This window comes from Serinus canaria, chromosome 14, assembly GCF_022539315.1.
Source record: "Serinus canaria isolate serCan28SL12 chromosome 14, serCan2020, whole genome shotgun sequence".
Lineage (NCBI taxonomy): Eukaryota > Metazoa > Chordata > Aves > Passeriformes > Fringillidae > Serinus > Serinus canaria.
In genome coordinates, this window is record NC_066328.1 from 746,276 (window position 1) to 763,527 (window position 17,252).

General features: G+C 55.9%; 1 protein-coding gene across 7 annotated transcripts in view; it reads right to left on the reverse strand.

The window, feature by feature from the left end:
- LOC103817964 (ankyrin repeat and fibronectin type-III domain-containing protein 1-like) overlaps positions 1-17,252 on the reverse strand; it is a 248,524-nt gene that overhangs the window by 38,286 nt on the left and 192,986 nt on the right. For 4 of the 7 annotated variants that reach the window (XM_018916204.3, XM_030229683.2, XM_018916205.3 and 1 more), the window contains one exon: positions 4,269-4,397. The exons of the other annotated variants lie outside the window; for them this stretch is intronic. In XM_018916204.3, the coding sequence (XP_018771749.1) occupies positions 4,269-4,397 (129 nt within the window). The remainder of the gene's footprint in view (positions 1-4,268; positions 4,398-17,252) is intronic. 7 annotated transcript variants of the gene reach the window in all.

Here is a 17,252-nt window from a genome sequence, read left to right on the forward strand (position 1 = left end):
CGTGAGCAAGTGGTGAGTATGGGAAAAGGAGTGGGGGGGGGAAAGCAAACCCAGGAACAAACAGAAGGAAAACCAGAGCTAGAGCTAAAAATGAAAAGGAAGGGACAAAAGGACTTCAGAAGGACAAACCTGCAGGGCTGAAACTCCCAATGAGCAATGGAGCTGAGAGGATGCAAGAGGGAACAGAGGCTCCCAGCTCTGCTCACACAAGAGCGAACCAGGGATTGCAGCCCTTCCACTGGATTAAGCCTCACTTAAGAGGGAAGATAAATGTGGAGCATATCTCAGGTAACAGGCACTGGAGAAGGCCTCTGCTCACTCTAAGTGGGGAGAATAGGGATTGCTGGAGTTTTGACATTGCTGTAGGACATTGTGAGGACTCCATGGGAATCACCAGCTTTCACCTTCGCCCCACCAGCAGAATGTGGTGGGCTTCAAGTCAAGAGTGCTTTAGTAGCCTTGTGCTGTTTAGGCTTGAGAGCTAGATTAGGACCAGAGATCACAGAAAGCAGAGCTTTAATAAACAAAATCCCAAATACTTCCTTGCCTAAGTTACTTTTGCCTCCTTTAGAGCATAAGCTGCCTTGGGTACCCAGTGCACACCATCCAGCAAAGAGAAGGGAATCAGCAAACCTGGGCAAAAACAGACATGTGCAGCCCCCAGGTTTCTCCAAAAGACTGGGAAAGCTCCTCTCCAGCACCCCTGAGCAGCCGGACACCAGCACAGGGAGCCATGGGCTGAGGTGATCCAGTACATTCACAGGCCCGAAACACTGGGGACTTTGTGGCGCCGGCTTTAAAAAAAAATACCCTTAAAAAGGCCTAATAATGAAGTATTTATTTCAGCAAACAACGTATGAATGAAAGAAGTGTTTTCTCAATACTTCACTTTTTCTCTGCCTTCTCTCCCTTCCCCCCAGCAATTTTGTTTTTAATAAGTGGAACTAACAGGGCTTCGCTCGCTGCTGGCCGGGCTGCGTAGCAGGGCCCGGTGCAGCACAGGGACACGTGCCATGGGAATAGAGCTGCCCTGTGCCTGGGGGAGCACGGCCACCTGCGTGTCCCCTGAGCCAGGGACATGGGCTCTGATGGACATGCACTGTGGGGCCTGCCTTGGGAGCATCCCTGGGCTGGGCAGCAGCACAGGACATCCAGCCCCTCACTCATGGCAGCAAGGAACTGCACCTCCTGGCCCAGGGCTCCTGGCACTAGAGAAGGGCCAAGTGGAGGTGAAGGCATCTGTGTCCTGTCCTACCTGGCTGTGCTCAGTGCAGGAACACAGTGTTAGGCTCCGGGCAGCTCCTTCTCTTCTACCTCAGCTCCATCCACCCCTGCCTGAGCATCTGAATAATTGGGAACACTGGAAAACTGGCTCAGCTTGCCCTGTGCAGGGATGGGTTGTACTGACAATGCTTTGGTAGGAATTTCAAGCAGGAAACTCTGATCCCTGTCCCAGACACCCAGCTTTTCAAAGTAAAGAGCACAGATGATGTCATGCTTTTCTACCTCCTCCTTTGCAACAGGTAACAGCAGGTTGAGAAGCTGTCCTTTGCCTTCAAGCCTTGAGGTAAGGATGGGCAGGATTCTCAGAAGCTGCTGATTTGGGAAAACATGGTCCATTGCTCTTCCATGGCACTCCTACTCACGTGGGATGAGCTGAACCCATCACACACAGTGTGGGTGTTCACCTCTGTGCCGAGGCAGTTGAAAGGATGCGGTGGGAACCCTGGGTTGTAAATACAGACAGATTTGATGGGGGTAGGTATTTGCTCTGAAAGACAAATTAGGCATCTGTAGATTTGCCAGGATATGAGCCAAGTTTCCCAGCCAGAGCACTGAAGAGCAGCCTCACCTGCAGCCCAGGATGGTTTGGAGTGACTAACTGAGGGTGCTGATCCTGCTGTGATGAGCAGAGATCCCTGGTGATGTACAGGGAACACAGAGAAAAGCTGCTTCACACCAAGGAAAAGGCCAGGAGATCCCTGAGCAGGTCATGGCTGCAGAGAAGGCTAGGAAAATCTCCAAATGCCTCTCTAAGGCCCTGTGCACGTGAGACGGATGGGAGCAGGCAGCGGGCAGGGTCCTCAGCCCACTGCTACCCCTCATCATTGTGACCTCTAGGGTGACCCCTCCTCTGTGCCCTGCCAGCCCCTGAGCTCCAGCAGCCTGACCCACCCGCTCCTGGCTGCCAGGGTGATGTCTGATCCAGCCCAAGATGTCTCCAAGCCATGGATAAAACTCCAGTTCAGGGTGGGAGTCCTGCCTGGCTCTGCCTGTGTCCCTGCAGGATGGGGACATCAGGGCTGTGTCCCTCAGCCTCAGAGCCCTGAGCTGTAGCATAAGGGCCCACAGCAAACCAAAGGCAAAGGCAGCCCCTCCTCAGGCAGAGCTGCTCCACAGAATCCCTTCAAAAGAGCATCGTCTGCCGCTGCTGCGAGTCCTCGCTGCACAAGGTGCTGTGCCAAATGCAAGACAGATGGTTTCCCCCTAGGAAAACACTACGGAGTGGGGGAAATGTACTACAAATATCCCCCAACAGGGCTAAACTGGGACCCGGGGGCTTCAAAGACACATTTAGAGCGGGAAGAGACTTGCTGTCTTCTCATGCTCCTTTGTTAGGAATAAAGACAAACTCTGATTGTTTTTAATGAGCTCTTTGTTGTTTCCCTATTTGCTACATTACAAATTCACATATTTGTCTGGTTGGGAGATTGGGAGTAATTGCAGACCAGGTTTCCTCATGACATCCTCTTAGCAAACAGAAGAAAGTTGAGTAAGTGGAGAGGAAAGCAGTTTGTCCCCAAATATCCTGAATTCTTTGGTTCATTAATATCTGGTGAGCTTTGATGCTCAAGGAACCTCAGATAAAGGAAGCCTTTGAGGAGGGTTCCACAGCCTCACACTGAAGTGTTAGAACACACAATAAATGCCAGAAATATCTCCAAAAAAAGCAGGGAAATTGAAAACCAAATTTGACATTCTTGCAATTTCTAAGCACTTTTCTTTTTCCTTTGCTCTTTTTTTTTTTTTTTCTTAAAAGTTTTACCCTCCTTTATCCATCTAAGGAAGCAGAGAGCAATGCAATTTCCAGCTCTTTTAAATATCCTTAGCAGGTCACCTCTAACGCTGGGATGGCTGGCTGTGATCTGCTTCCAAGGCTGTCGCATCAGAGCTCATAAACCCGGGATGAACGCCTCCCAGCCTGAGTGGGGACAGCTCTCTGAGACCTGTGCTCACAGCAGGGGCCCCAGGCAGTGCAGCGGCGGGAAGGAGAGAGCCCTGCACCCACTGGGACAGCCCGGGATCCTCCCACTGCTCTGGGCACCGGGACGGAGGGCAGCCCCCAAAGTGTCCCTGCAGATCCCTGAGCTCCCTCAGCGGCTGAGACCGCCCCGCCGTGGCTGGCAGCTCCAGCTGAGCCGCGAGAGGAGCACGGGGACCCCGGGATGCTCCTCCAGCAGCTCCAGTCCTTGGGGGTCCGTGTTCCTGCCCCTGAGGGGGGGGGGGAGTGGAGGGAGGGGGAGTGGAGTGGAGTGGAGTGGAGTGGAGTTGCGTGATTGGAGTGCAGGCGCGACAGGGGAGGGGAAGGGGCAACGGGGCAGGGGCCGTTGACGTGGGCCGGGGCCCGGGCCCGGGAACGGGACGGGCCCGGTTCCCGGACCGGCCGGGCGCCTGCACGGGCCCGGGCCACGGGCAACATGTTCACCGGTCCCTTTCCCTGGTCCCGGGCCCGGGCCATGGCACGGGCACGGGACAGTGCCCGTACCTTCCACCAAGGGCCCTGGGTTCCCGTGCCCTTTCCCGGGCCACGGCCCGTGCCCGTCCGGAAGTGGCCCGGCACGAACGGCCCGGTCCGGGCGGTCCCGGTCCCGTGCCCGGGCCCGGTCCCGGGCCCTGTGCCCCCATGTCCCTTTCCCATTCCCCCGTCCCTGGCCACCCCCCGGGCCCTGTCCCGTCGCTGTTCTCTTGGTGGTTTGTTTGCCCTGCGTGTTCTCCTTGTTTTGTTTTTCCCGCGGCTTTGTTGCTTCGCGTTTGCCCCCTCTTCTCCTCAGACACTCCCTTGCCCCCCCCGCGCCTGCCCGTCCTGGCCGCTTGGGGGATGGTTCCCGTTTGATACCTTGGGGCAGTCTCTGCAGCAGGGGGAGGGTTTTGAAGGGTCGCTGTCCCACAGGACATTGCTTCAGCTATGGCAGCGGTAGGAAAAAGGGACAGGAGGGCGACTGGAGAGGCAGAAGCTTTGTCCCCCTGTCCTGTCCTGCAGCTCTTACCATTCAATGCTCAGAGACCTGGGCCGGAAGGCAGACAGCTCGGCCGAGCCATACTCAGCTTTCCTTCTCTTCTCCTGCTTCTGCTTCACCGACAAGCGGTGGGCAAACCTAGCGAGGCTGCTCTCCGACCTGGGGAGGGGAGAGGAAAGGTGTTAATGGCCCTGCAGCCCTGGCCCCAGGGCTCACCCGGGGCACAGCCCAGGAGGTGCTCAGTGCTGAAAGGGGGGCAGCGGCACCAGCCCTCGGGGTGGGAAGTAAAGGAGCAGCACATGTTTTGTATTGCTCAGCAGGCCAGGACCAGCACAGGTCCATGCTAGCCAAACTGGAGCTGCAGCCTGGCAGGCTGAGAGAGCCAGGTCCTGCTCCCTGTGCAGCAAAATCACCTCCCCATGTTGTGCATTCCTCCCCAAACTCCAACAGGTGACAGTCAGCACCGAAAAAACAGCCAGGGACGCCTCAATGGAGAGAACCAAAGCAGACTGAACCAAAGGCCACATGCTCCTTCAGAGAAGCCCTGGAGCCCCTGTGGCCTCCCAAGCACCAGAACAGCTTCCCTGAGGAGGGCTGACATGGAAATCAGCCCACATCGGAGAGGTTTTGGAGACAGCAACAGAAATGTGTGGGAGCAAATGGATTCAGCTGAAGGACCCGTCTGCGCTGACAAAGCCCCTTCCCATCAGGTCGGCATCACTGCCAGCCCCTGGCACCTGGGAAAAGCACATCTGCAGGCTCTGGGAACGAGCTGCACGTTCCAGTCCATCCCAGCCCTGTGCAGGGAGAGCTGCTGGCCCAGGGCACACCTGCCCCGTCCCCAAGCCCAGTGGCACCCAGGCTCACAGGCTGAGACTGGCTGGGGAGGCGCCTGCCCCGCAGAGACCCTCAGCCCTCTGCCACCTCTGGCACACGGGGCCCCCCAAAGGCCCCCAAGCCGATGGTGGCACCCTCAGAGCCCCCCGTGCCAAGGGTGGCACCCCCAGCCCGGGGTTGGGCACGGCAGCACAGCCTGTCCCTGCTGCCAGCACGGGGGCAAGGCAGGACAAGCCTGGGGAGCTGGGACACCCAGACTTGGGCACATGACCAGGCACTGGGGCTGTGTGCCAGCCCTGCCACGCACACTGTCACAGCCACTGCCTCCTGTCCTTCAATGTGCCAGCACAATCTGCTCCCACTGCTCAGCCAGCCCCGGGCTGGACAGGGAAGGGGACAGGAGGGATTTGACAGAAGTCCCAGGGGATGAAGGACCGAGTTGGGGGGAACTTTGAACCTATACACATTGCTCCCCTCTCTCTCTCCCTCTCCCTCTCCCTCTCCCTCTCCCTCTCCCTCTCCCTCTCCTCCCCTCCCCTCTTCAACAAAATATTTCCAAAGAAAGAGAAAAAGAGAAGCTATTTCTCAGAACTGAGATCTCCCTGCCTTTCCTCACAGTAATTAGGCCAGCACCGACCAGCTAACAGTTTTTTCCCTGATACATTTTAAACACAGACATCTTCAATTCATTAACTGGTTATTGATTTATTTTTCAGCTTATGAATTGCTGTTGCTGGGGATGGTGTGGAGACAGCTTTCTGGAGAGGGCTCTTGTCTCTCCAGTCCTTGCCAGCAAAGAGCTGTTCAGACCTTCCAGGGCAATTCTTTACATTCTTGAGAAAAAATCCTACTTTGATGTAAAGGATGAGGTTTGCCTTAAAAGAAACACAACAAGAAACCCAAACCCTAACTTCCCCCAACTCACAACCGGAGAAAGAAGCAATGAAGAGGAGTGATCTTGGTGCCCATAGAGCAGAGCCCAGCACCAACACCATCCCCACCACCTCACTCTCCTTTCACCTGGTGTCAAAGCTCAGCTGGAATGGAGAAGACCCCATTTAGGGAGGGGTGAGAGGTGGGCATTGCCAGCCAACACTCTGCAGCAGCCCCAGGCATGGTGTGGACACCAGGACACACAGGGATGCCCCAGGAATGGGGCTGGCCAGTGGGAACAGGGTCTGCTGGCTCCCTATAGCACCTCCTCAGTGGCATTTGGCTGTTCCTAACCCTTCCCACCTGCCCAGGAGGAAGCTCCTGCCACCCTGCAGGGATGAGGGCTCCAGCCCCAGCTGAAAGAATGCTGGCGGTGTTTATCTCATGACATCTGGGGACTGCCTGCAGAATCTGCCCTGTCTCTGTGCTAACCCCACCACACTCCCTGCACCATCACAGCCCCCCCTCCCAAACTGCAGGCCTGAGGGGCTGAGAAACCCTTGATGCACAGATGCAGGAAGGCAGCAGCCCTTGTCTGAAGTGCCAGTACATGGCCCTAGCAATGACCACCACAGGGACAATCACACACCCAGGAGCTTTACCTGGATGTATCCACCTGAACCAAGCATGGCAGGAGCAGCCACTGCATCTTTCAGATTGGATAAAACCAACAGCATCTGTCAAGAAGAGCTGGTGGGCAAAACCAGGACAATGTGCCCCATGTCATCAGGGTTATGGATGAAGGAGAGTTAGTCCTGGGGGCAGGTTAGAGAAGCCACCTGGATGCTCAGGAACATGAGGCCTTGCTCTGAGACCCCAGTCATGGCATCAAGGGGAAGGCACAGGGAGACAGGGGATGGATGCTCTGTGGCCCAGGGCAGGTGCTGCCCAGATCTGCCTGATGCAGGACAGACAAGTCAGTCCATGTATGAGTCAGAAGCTGACCAAGAACCTTGGGGTGCTGATTTCACCCCCCAGACCTGCCGGCCACCACCTCCAGCTGCTACAGGCCAGGTAAATGAATGGCTGTGACAGCTCTGACAGCCCAACACCTCCCCCCTGAGAGCTGTCAGCAACTCATCCAGCCATGAACCAGCCTCCCTCACCTCTGCCAGACCCCAAAGCTTCAGCAGAAGCATCACTAATTAGAAGCCAGGAGCACTTTACAGATCATCTGGCGACTTTTACAGAGCTGCTTTACATAAACAGTGCTGTAGAAGGGGAATGAATCATACTTGCTCTGCCAGGGCCCTGCTGGTGGGTCAGCTCCCTGTGCTGAGCTGCCCCAGCTGCCTGGGGTCAGAGTGCTCCCAGGATGGTGTGCCCAGGGCTGGGATGCTCCTACAGCTCTGGGTACTGCGCCAGGTCTGGGTTCTGCGGGGGCAGTGGGGGTGAGCCCCCAGCACAGGGAGGGGGATGCTGTGGAGACCACAATGTTACTTCCCAAGTGCTTTCCAAACATTAATAGACGTCCCTGTCCCTTAAGAAGGATCAGGATTAGGGATGTTAAGGCAGAAGCAGGGAAACTGAGGCACGGAGAGGGCATGCAGGTAAGACAGACTCCCTGTGGCTGTCAGCATCCTTCCCTTTGTGCTTATCTGACAGGCAAGATTTCGGTGCCTTCCCCCATCAGGACCACACACCCAGCCTGACAAGTGCTGGTCTGGGGAACAGGCAGCCCCAGGTGCCACTGTCATCCTGAGCCAGCTTCATCCCAGCCACAGGATGGGGACAAGGCCAGCACTGCTCCCCCAGCCCTGCCACTGCACAGCACTGCTCCAGGTCCATCCGGGCTCACCTGCCCAGCCCTCCCTCAGAGGCAGCATTTCTGCAGCAGCTCAGCACTGGAGCAGCAGGGCTGGCAGTCAGGACTGGCACGGTGGACACAGCTGGCACCTGCCAAGGCAGTCCCCACACACCAAGGGGACATGTGGGAAAAGCCATCAATTGGAATGTCAACTGCAGCATCGGGAAGAATTGTCTCCTGACAACCAGAGAAGGTTGTTCAGCTACTGTGCTGTATCATAAATCACACCTCTATGACTTTGCCATCTGTCAGCCAGATTACACGTGTTCAGAGTCCCATGTCAGCATTTAAGTCAGAACACGGCATCTTTTTCCAGAAATAATTATCAGTGCTGAAGGCTCTTGCAGCAATATCCATGCTCAGCCCTTCTCTCCAAAGCTCTGGACAGAAGAGAGCTGGCGTACCCAGAAGGGCAGGACCACCACTGTGGCACAGCAATGCACAGCCTCCGTGTGACATGTCCCCCGCTAAGCCCACTGCTTCAGGCACAGGGAGGGGCAGGGTCTGGCATGGCAAACTCCCCCCTGGCATCAGCAACGGCACCCAGCACCCTGAACAGAGCAGGCAGGGACAGGCAGAGGCAGAGGCTGCCGCTAAAGGGAGACAGGGAAGTGCTGTCCCCAGCCTGGTGTGTGCTGAGAGCCTGGGATGAGCAGAGTACCCAGAGCAGCACCTTGACACCAGCCTGGCCAAGGGGGAAGGGTCCAGCTAAGCAGAGAGCACTGCTCCCGCTGCCCCAGCGCGCTGTGTGACACGAGCCCGTACCCATCCGTTCTCCCCACAGCTTTACTGGGAGTCCAGCCCCACAGGGATGACTGCTAAAGCCCCCAGCCTGCCGAGGCAGTGGGAAGGTAGGCAGAGCACGGACATGGAGGGCTGGCAGCCTGTCCCCATCCTGCCTGTGCCTCCAGCAGCTCACTGAGCCAGCCCCGGACACAGCACCCAGTGCACAAATCCCTCAGCTGCCCTGGGATGAGGGCAAGGGGCTGAAGCGCCGTCCTCCGCCCCCTCGCTGGCCAGGCAGGCAGATGAGCAGTGACATTTCCCAAAGCTCAGTACAGAAATACATGGGCACTGGATCCATCCTCTGCCTTCACCCGCCACACACAGGCGTGCATCCGGCCGGGGGTTCGCAGTCACCACCTCATTCCCCGCACCACAGCTGGGAAGTGATGACAAGCACAATCCTGATCCCTCAGCTCTGCATCCCTCCCTCCCCTGTGGTGATCCGCTAAAAGCCTTTTGGCAGTTTTTAGCCGCAGGGGTGAGCGTGTGCCCGTAGGAGCCCGGGTGCCTCAGCAGGCACCCTGCAGCACTCTGCCAGGGCTGCAGGGACACCAGGGACCATGCAGGCACAACTGCACCGAGCCATGGGCGAGGGATGGCCGATGTCACGAGAGAGCTGGCCCCGGCAGCAGCACAAGATGACCAGCACCAGCAACACCTCTGCCTCACCAACACACCCAGACAAAGCCCTCACCACCACACGCGTACCAGCCAGCCCTCCCACAAGACAGCACATCCAGGCAGGAAAAGCTCCCACTTGTTGTACACTCCTTAGCCTGAGACTTGGGAGCCAGCACGTGCCTGTGGCTCTAAACTAACCCAGATGTGGGCAGGCAGCTCCCAGCCTCTTCCACCAGCTCAGGCAACAGTCCCGGGACGAGCCATGGGCTGCCGGCAGCCCAGGCAAACAAGCAGCGTTTCAGCTGGTCCTCCCTCCTTGGGGAGCTGCCCCTGCAAAAAGAGCTTTGAGCCGGGCTGATCTCCGGTGGCATCCTGGCTGCAGCCAGGCTGGGGAAGGCGGCTGTGCCCAGGGTAAGCGGTGCTGAGAGCACACAGCCCTGCACTCCCTCTGCTGTGGGGCTCGGCTGAGGTCAGCAGCTTATTTGCACAGGTATAGTCAGGATAATAAACCAAAGCTGTAAAGGTTCTTCCCAAGCAGGGAGCAGTCTTTTGGTAGAGAGAGGGTTTGGAAACCCTCATGGCCACAAACACGCAGTCAGCCTCCAGGTGAGCCCAGCTCACCGGTGGCACACTTCCCACAGACCACGGTCTCAGGCACAAGAGTGTCTCCAAAGCAGTAGCCAGGGCCAGGACCCAGTGAGCCATGCCCAGCTGTGCCCTGCAGGCACAGGGACAGCTACAGATGCCCGCGAGCCGCGCAAGCGATGCTCACTCACCTGCACAGCCTCTGCTCCCTTTGCTCTCGGTGCTTGGCTCACCCACTGCCAGAGCAGCAGCTCATCCCAGGGCATCTCTTTGGGAGAGTCCCGGTCCCCTGTGTGCGCACTCCCATCCTGAGCGGGGTCCCTGCTCCCATCTGCGTCGCCTGACCTCCTCAGCTGCCACCTCCGCTTCCCTCACCCATCACCTCAGGTTTCTCATTTGCTCTGTGCTTGGATCTTTTTTCTTTTATTTTTTTTCCTCCCAATCTTGTTTCTATAGAAACGAGATTAGCAGAGGGGGAAATAAAACAGCCCCATGTGACTCAGATTCCGACACTGAAGAATCTCCTGGTTATGCTTGCTGTGGCTTTACATAACCAGGAGCCTGTGTGGGCTCAGATGGGGGTACCGGGCGGGGACGAGGGACACAGGGCCCAGCCAAGGAGAACCAAGCTCAGGTGAGTGGGATCAGGCTCAGGTGAGGAGTACCAGGCTCAGCTGTGGAGGGACTACCAGGAAGAAGGCAGTGATGCCTCACCTCCACTTGCTTTGGGTTTGCTGTGACACCCCTGATGCAATGACATGTCACCAAACCCTGCATGGCTCTGCCTCACTACCTGTTCCCATTGAGAAGGGCAGAAAGCAGAAGCAGGAATGCTGAAAACTACTCTGAGTCCCACCAAAACCTCTGGGGTCCCCAGGTGAGCTTTAGAGGAGGAAGCCCCAAGACCCGCCATGCTGCCAGGCTGTCCTGCCCCTGCCCTCAGCAGGAGGGAAAGTGCTTTGGGCCACTGGTCTCCAGCCTTCAGGGACTCGTGGGTGACTATGCAGGCAGTCTGGTGAGCTGCAGACAGGCACATATTCCACTCTGCTGATATTCCTCCTTCTCAATCTCCCAAATCTGTGAGCAGTGCCCACGACTGGGGCACACAAACCACAGACTGAGCTCTTCCACCACTGTTTTGGGGACCAACACAGGACACTGCCCACAGGGACTTCCCAAGCCCAAACCTTAGCTCCTGGTGGGCTGGGAAGTGCTGAGGATCCTGCCCAAGGACCCACATGTGTTTCCTTAGCTTGGGGACAGATGCTGATTGCACATGACCAGTGCTGCTTGCCAGGGGCACCTACCCAGGGCTTCTGCTGCTGAACTCCTTTGTCTGTACAGCACTTCTGCTGCACCTCTGGAGGCTCAATCCCCACTCACGCCGCCACTCCCCAGGTACTGCCCAGGACTGAAAAAGAGGCCGCATGCCCTTTTACTTGAGTATTTTTTATAGTGATAGGACAAGGAGTAACAATTTTAAAGTAAAAGAGGGGAGATTTAGATTAGATGTTTGGAAGAAATTCTTTGCTTATAGTGTAGTGAGACCCTGACACAGGGTGTCCAGAGCAGCTGTGGCTGTCCCTGGATACCTGGAAGTGTCCAAGGCCAGGTTGGATGGGGCTTGGAGCAATCTGGGATAGTGGAAGGTGTCCCTGCCCACAGTAGAGGGGTGGAACAAGATTATCATGAAGGCCCCTTCCAACCCAAACCATTCCATGATTTCTAGGATTCTATGAAATGGGAGTCTAGGATGATGTCCTGCCAGAACACAGCAGTGAGGTGCCTTCCCCATGGAACAGCACAGGAGCTCAGCTGGGCTAGCAAGGCAGCAGAACATCTCAGGAGGTTTGGCTCCTACCCAAAGGATGGAGCACTGGCTTATCCAATTCCTCTAAGTCCCTGGTTTTCCTTTGGGATTTCAGTGTCCCACTTCTCAGGCTGACTCAGCTGTGATTAGCTGGTGAGCTCTGCTGCTGTGACAGCCCCAGGCCTGCCTGCAGGATATGACATTAGGACTCTCCCCGCCTAGGGCACACTGGTGTTCAAGGGGGTCTCAGTTCCCTCCCTGACAAGCTCAGGATAGATCAGACAGAATGTCAGAGCAACTGTGGACAGACATACTGAGAGCAAGTGATGAATTTGAGCATATCCACTCAACCAAACTTTTTCATGAGCTGTCCCAGAGGGCTGGGGATCTGATGAGCAGATTGGGTGGTGCTGCAGAGAAGAAGCCAAAGGCTCATGCAGTGCTAAGGGGATGAGCTCTGTGAGGGCCCTGGCTAACCCACCTGCTGAGGACACAGCTGCACACCCAAACCACCCTGTCTGGTGGGACAGAGCTGGGGATGTCTGTCTGACCCAGCAAGGAGGAGGACAGCTGGGCAGCAGCCCAGGGCCAGGGAGAGGGACCCCGGGGATGCTGCAGATGGGGAAAGAGTGACAGGACTTGCATGAGAGGGTAAGGAAAGAATATAGAGGGCTCATCAAAAGGGAACAAGGAGAGATGTCTGACAGCCCTGGGATATGAGGCTGCAGCTCTAGACAAGTTGATCCTGAGACCCCAAACCATTCCTCCACCTGCCACCGCTCAGCTCAACATGAGCCATTGTTCTGACTACCCTAAAACAGTAAAGAAAAGATGGGTCAGAGTGCAACCCCCTGAGAACCACAGCCCAGGGCAGCCTCTTTCATTGGCCCAACACAGCTGTGGTCACTGGGGACTTGGGGAAGGGATTTTTATATCAACAAAACTCTCAGTGGTCACCCACATTTGCCAGATATTGGGGGCCGTAATCAGTGTTTAAAGCCTGACAGTGAGCACTGCTGTGCCAAGCCTGACTCTTCACAAGCCAAGCAGATGCAGGCACCAGGACTGATGCTGGGCTGGATTCCCTAGAAAGGACCAAGCTGGGCTCTGCAGGTCCTGGCTCTGCAACCAGAAGCCAGGCAGAGCAGACAGGCTTCTCTATTTAAAGTATGATAACAGGGTCACAGAAACGTCTGCCAGCAAAAGGACTTGGATACCTTGATCTAATTATAGCTGGCATTATCAGGCTGCATTACAATTAGCAAGTCAGTGGCCAGTCTCTATTTCTGGTCTGCAACACGAGGCAGGTTGGTATTCCAAAGAAGAAGGAGAAGGGAAGCAGGGGGAGGAGGATGGAGATACCTCACAGTGTGTTTAAATAAGCAGCACAGCTGCTTCCGAGTGCTGTGGACAGGCAAGTTTTATTTGGAGGGTGTTTATATGGAAAGCCAAGGAGAGAAACACAACCCATCCCTTCAGCACAGCCTCCATCAGTCACCTGTGAGCAGCTCCTGACCCCGCACCCGCTCCTTCCCCCGATGGTGAGGGCTGTCCTCACCCTCCAGGGGAGCTCGGGGTCCCACCACACCTGTGGGGTCCTGTGCCTCAGAGCAAACCCTGGCCCAGCTTTTCATGGAATTGTCAGTGTGGGAAATGTCCTCTCAGATATCCAATCTGACCATTCCCCCAGCACTGCCAAGGCAACCACTGAGCCATGTCCCCAGGTGACACATCCACACAACTTTTAAATCCTTCTGGAGATGGTGATTCCACCCCTGCCCTGGGGCAGCCTCTTCCACTGCCTCAGCACCCTTCCAATGCCTGAGCACCCTTCCACTGCCTGAACACCTTTCCAATGCCTGAGCACCCTTCCGTTTCTTCCAGTGAGGAAATTTTCCTTAACATCCAAACTTTTCTAAGCTACTTAGAAGCCAAATTGAAGCAGCATCCAGGAGGGAAGAACCCAACCACACATCCTAGTGGAACCCCAAAGCCTATTCCCACCGGCCTGTTCAGTGTTCAGCACCAGACTAGTCACTTAAGGACAGCTGACAGCAGCCAGAATCCCTGGAAATGGCTGGCATTTTTAGAACATCTTTTTGTTTTCTTTGAAAACCAGAGTTTTTTCAAACTTAAAGCATTTGATGCAAAGTATATGATGCTAATCCAAGCAGAAGGAACCATCTGATGAGTCCCAAATTAAAATGTTCCTTTGTTTTGGCTTTCAAACATTGCATTTTAATACTAATGCACAATCAGAATGGAAGGTAAATTTGCATGTCCTTCCCCTAAAAATTCTCTCTCAAAACAATAATTTTTCTCATTTGCATTTTGACAATAACAACTGTCCCCTCTCTGACCAACATCTGTGATGTGACAGAGATGCTGGGCACATGTGCCACAGCCTGGTGAGTCATCCTGCACCCAGCATAACCGTGCCACTGGGGGGACTGGACCTGCATCAGTATCATCTCCCCCCTGAGCAGACACCTTCCACAGGAAGGAAACCCACCCCCACAGGAACCATCCCAAGGGTGGGCACAGCAAGAAGGCAGCAGGATGTGCTGCTGAGAGCCCAGGAGTACGACTGTGGTCTGAAAAAGGGGCTACAGAACCTTGCAAGAGGCGGGATCCTGGGGACAATGTAAGATGATCAGGAAGTTTCCTCTCTCTCCGGATTCTAAGCAATATTTGGGTTGGGATCTGCACACCTGTGCCATTGTCATATTAAGATCCTGTTGTTGCCATTTGGTGCTGTAAAACAGCTGAAAAGTAGAGAAGGGTTTGGGGGTGCTGCTGGAGCTGCCCCGTCTGTGTGCACCCAGAACCCCCCTGGGCTGGGCTGAGCCCAGGGTGGGCAGCAGGGGAGGGGGGGATTCTGGCCCCTCAGGTGAGACCCCACCTGCAGAGCTGCCTCCAGCCCTGGAGTCCCAGCCCAGAAATGACATGGAGCTTCTGTAGTGAATCCAAGAGGTCACAGAGATGCTCCAAGGGCTGGAGCCCCTCTGCTCTGGAGCCAGGCTGGCAGAGCTGGGGGTGCTCACCTGGAGAGGAGAAGGCTCCAGGGACACCTCAGAGCCCCTGCCAGGGCCTAAAGGGGCTCCAGGAGAGCTGGAGAGGGACTGGGGACAAGGGATGGAGGGACAGGACACAGGGAATGGCTTCCACTGCCAGAGGGCAGGGCTGGATGGGATATTGGGAAGGAATTGCAAGGGTGGGGAGGCCCTGGCACAGGGTGCCCAGAGCAGCTGTGGCTACCCCTGGATCCCTGACCGTGCCCAAGGCCAGGCTGGACAGGGCTTGGAGCAAGCTGGGATAGTGGGAGGTGTACCTGCCATGGCAGGGGGTGGGACTGGATGGGCTTTAAGGGGTCCTTTTCAATGCAAACCATTCCATGATTCTATGATTGTATGTAACAAAAATCTTTTTCTGACTCCCAACCATGAATCAGATCATTGACAAGGACCATTTGATGACCGGCACATACCAGTGTGCTTCACTCTCGAAATTAACAGTCTACTTTAAACCCAAAAATCCATCCATATACAGACAACAAATAAATAAAATCTACAAAATAACATGGTCAAAAATTCCTTTCCTTGGGCAAAATTCCCATCACTTTGGTTGTTTTTAAGAATTCTATCATTTCCCTCTGTGATTGTTTTTAATGAAGATATCTATCACTCCTTCCTGAGCAGCAGGACTGAGTACTTGGGCTCTTCCAAGCAGGCTGTGTGAGCATGATGGATTGTCCATGTGCCAAGTCAGAGGAACGTGCAGACTTGCTCCTGTCTTGCCAGGAGCCAGGTTTTCAGAATTCCCCTACTACCAATTACAGCTTTTATCCTAATTTAAAAGATAGCAGGGAAAATAATGAAAAGGACGAAATCCAACCAATGTTTTAGTTCATGTTCCCTCAACAAGGATGGGTGAGGAGGTTCCTGAGGGACTCAGTCCTCCTGGGACCTTCACCTCCCTCCACTCCTGCCAGCTGAACCCACACGCTGGCAGCCCCGCCGTGCCGTGCCATGCCGAGCCGTGCCATGCCGAGCCCAGACCTGGCATGCCGAGCCGAGCCGTGCCCAGCCCAGCCGTGCCCAGCCCCGCCGTGCCGAGCCCAGCCCTGCCATGCCGAGCCGAGCCGAGCCGAGCCGAGCCCGTGCCTGCAGCCTGCCCTCCCTGCGCGGGGACAGAGCCCCGGGGATGTGCCATTGTTTAGTCTGTGCGCAGCCCTGGCGCTGGAGCCGCCTCTTGTTTTCCATGGCCCCGCGTCCCACGCCGCACAGGAATGGAAACGCTTGTTATTCTGGGCTGCCGGGAGCCGAGCCCTGCCAGGAGCGGGAGCGGGGATGTGGTGAGGGCGAGCTGGCTGCAGCCTCCATGGATCGGCTCCTGCTCTCCCCCAGACCGCACCGCCTGCACCCGCGCCCGCCGCGGCGCTGGCAGGGGCCAGGAGCTGGCTGTGCCGGGAACACGTCGCTCATGTGCCCAAGTGTGCCTGCACGGGCCTGGAGGGGAGGTGAAGCATGGGAGAAGGGTGACAGAGAACAAGCCCAGACCCCAGAGGCACCAGACAGCTGCTCATAAATGAGCCCCTCAGCATCCCACTGGCTTCAGCGCTCGGGAACGGTACAAAGCAGGGCCAGGACCCGTCCCTTTGCGTGATGGAGCACTGGAACGGGCTGCCCAGAGGGGCTGGGGAGTCTCCTTCCCCAAATATGTCCAAAACACACCTAGGCACGATCCTGTGTAACCTGCTGTAGGTGACACTGTGCTTTAGCAGGGGTTGGACAAGATGATCTCCAGAGATGCCTTCCAACCCCAACCACTCCCCACCCAGTCCCACAGCACACACAGACTGACCCATGGCTCTGCTGCCTCTGCACCATCTGGGTAGTTGGAAGTTCTGGTGACCCCCAAGGGCACCCAATACCTCTCTGTTTCACTCACAAAGTTCCTCAAACTTGTAAAGACCTATCAAAGAAGTTAAGACCTATTAAATCCCAACCTATGGAGTATCCTGGGCAACCAAAGGGAAAAAGGAGAATGGCAAAATATCACAAGTCTGATTATGAGATGTAACACTGGCGCTCACCAGCACCAAAAAGGAAAAACTCACTGAAGTACTTTAATGGTCAGAAGAACAGCACCATAAAATGCCACTGTGTTACCACAGCCCTGTTCTGCCCTCTCCGGCTCCCCTCCTGCAGAGAGCAAGTGATTATTAGGGACAGCTGGGCCCACACCACAGAGCCCACTCCACTGCCAGCACCTCCTGCTCCCAGGATGGGCTGCAGGAAGATGAAGAGCTGTGGGCGCACCTGTGGAACTTGTGCCCTGGCCCCTGGGTGGATCTGGCTGGGGGCTGGGGGTGGAGACCCTCCAGGCCACAGTTCCAACCACATCTGTCCCTCTCTGGTTTTCCATCAGGATTTGTGAGCATGTCAGAATTAACTCCAGTCTCCTGGGCTCATTGCACTGGTGCAGGAATCTGCATCTTTTTCTCTTCTCCGTGTCCCAGTTCAGTGAAAACCCCTCCCCACCTTGCCCAAGGCACTTCAATACTCATGGGGACACAGGATGCTGCTTAGCAGCCCTTGAAATAATGGGGGCCAGGAGAATGGGAAACACATCC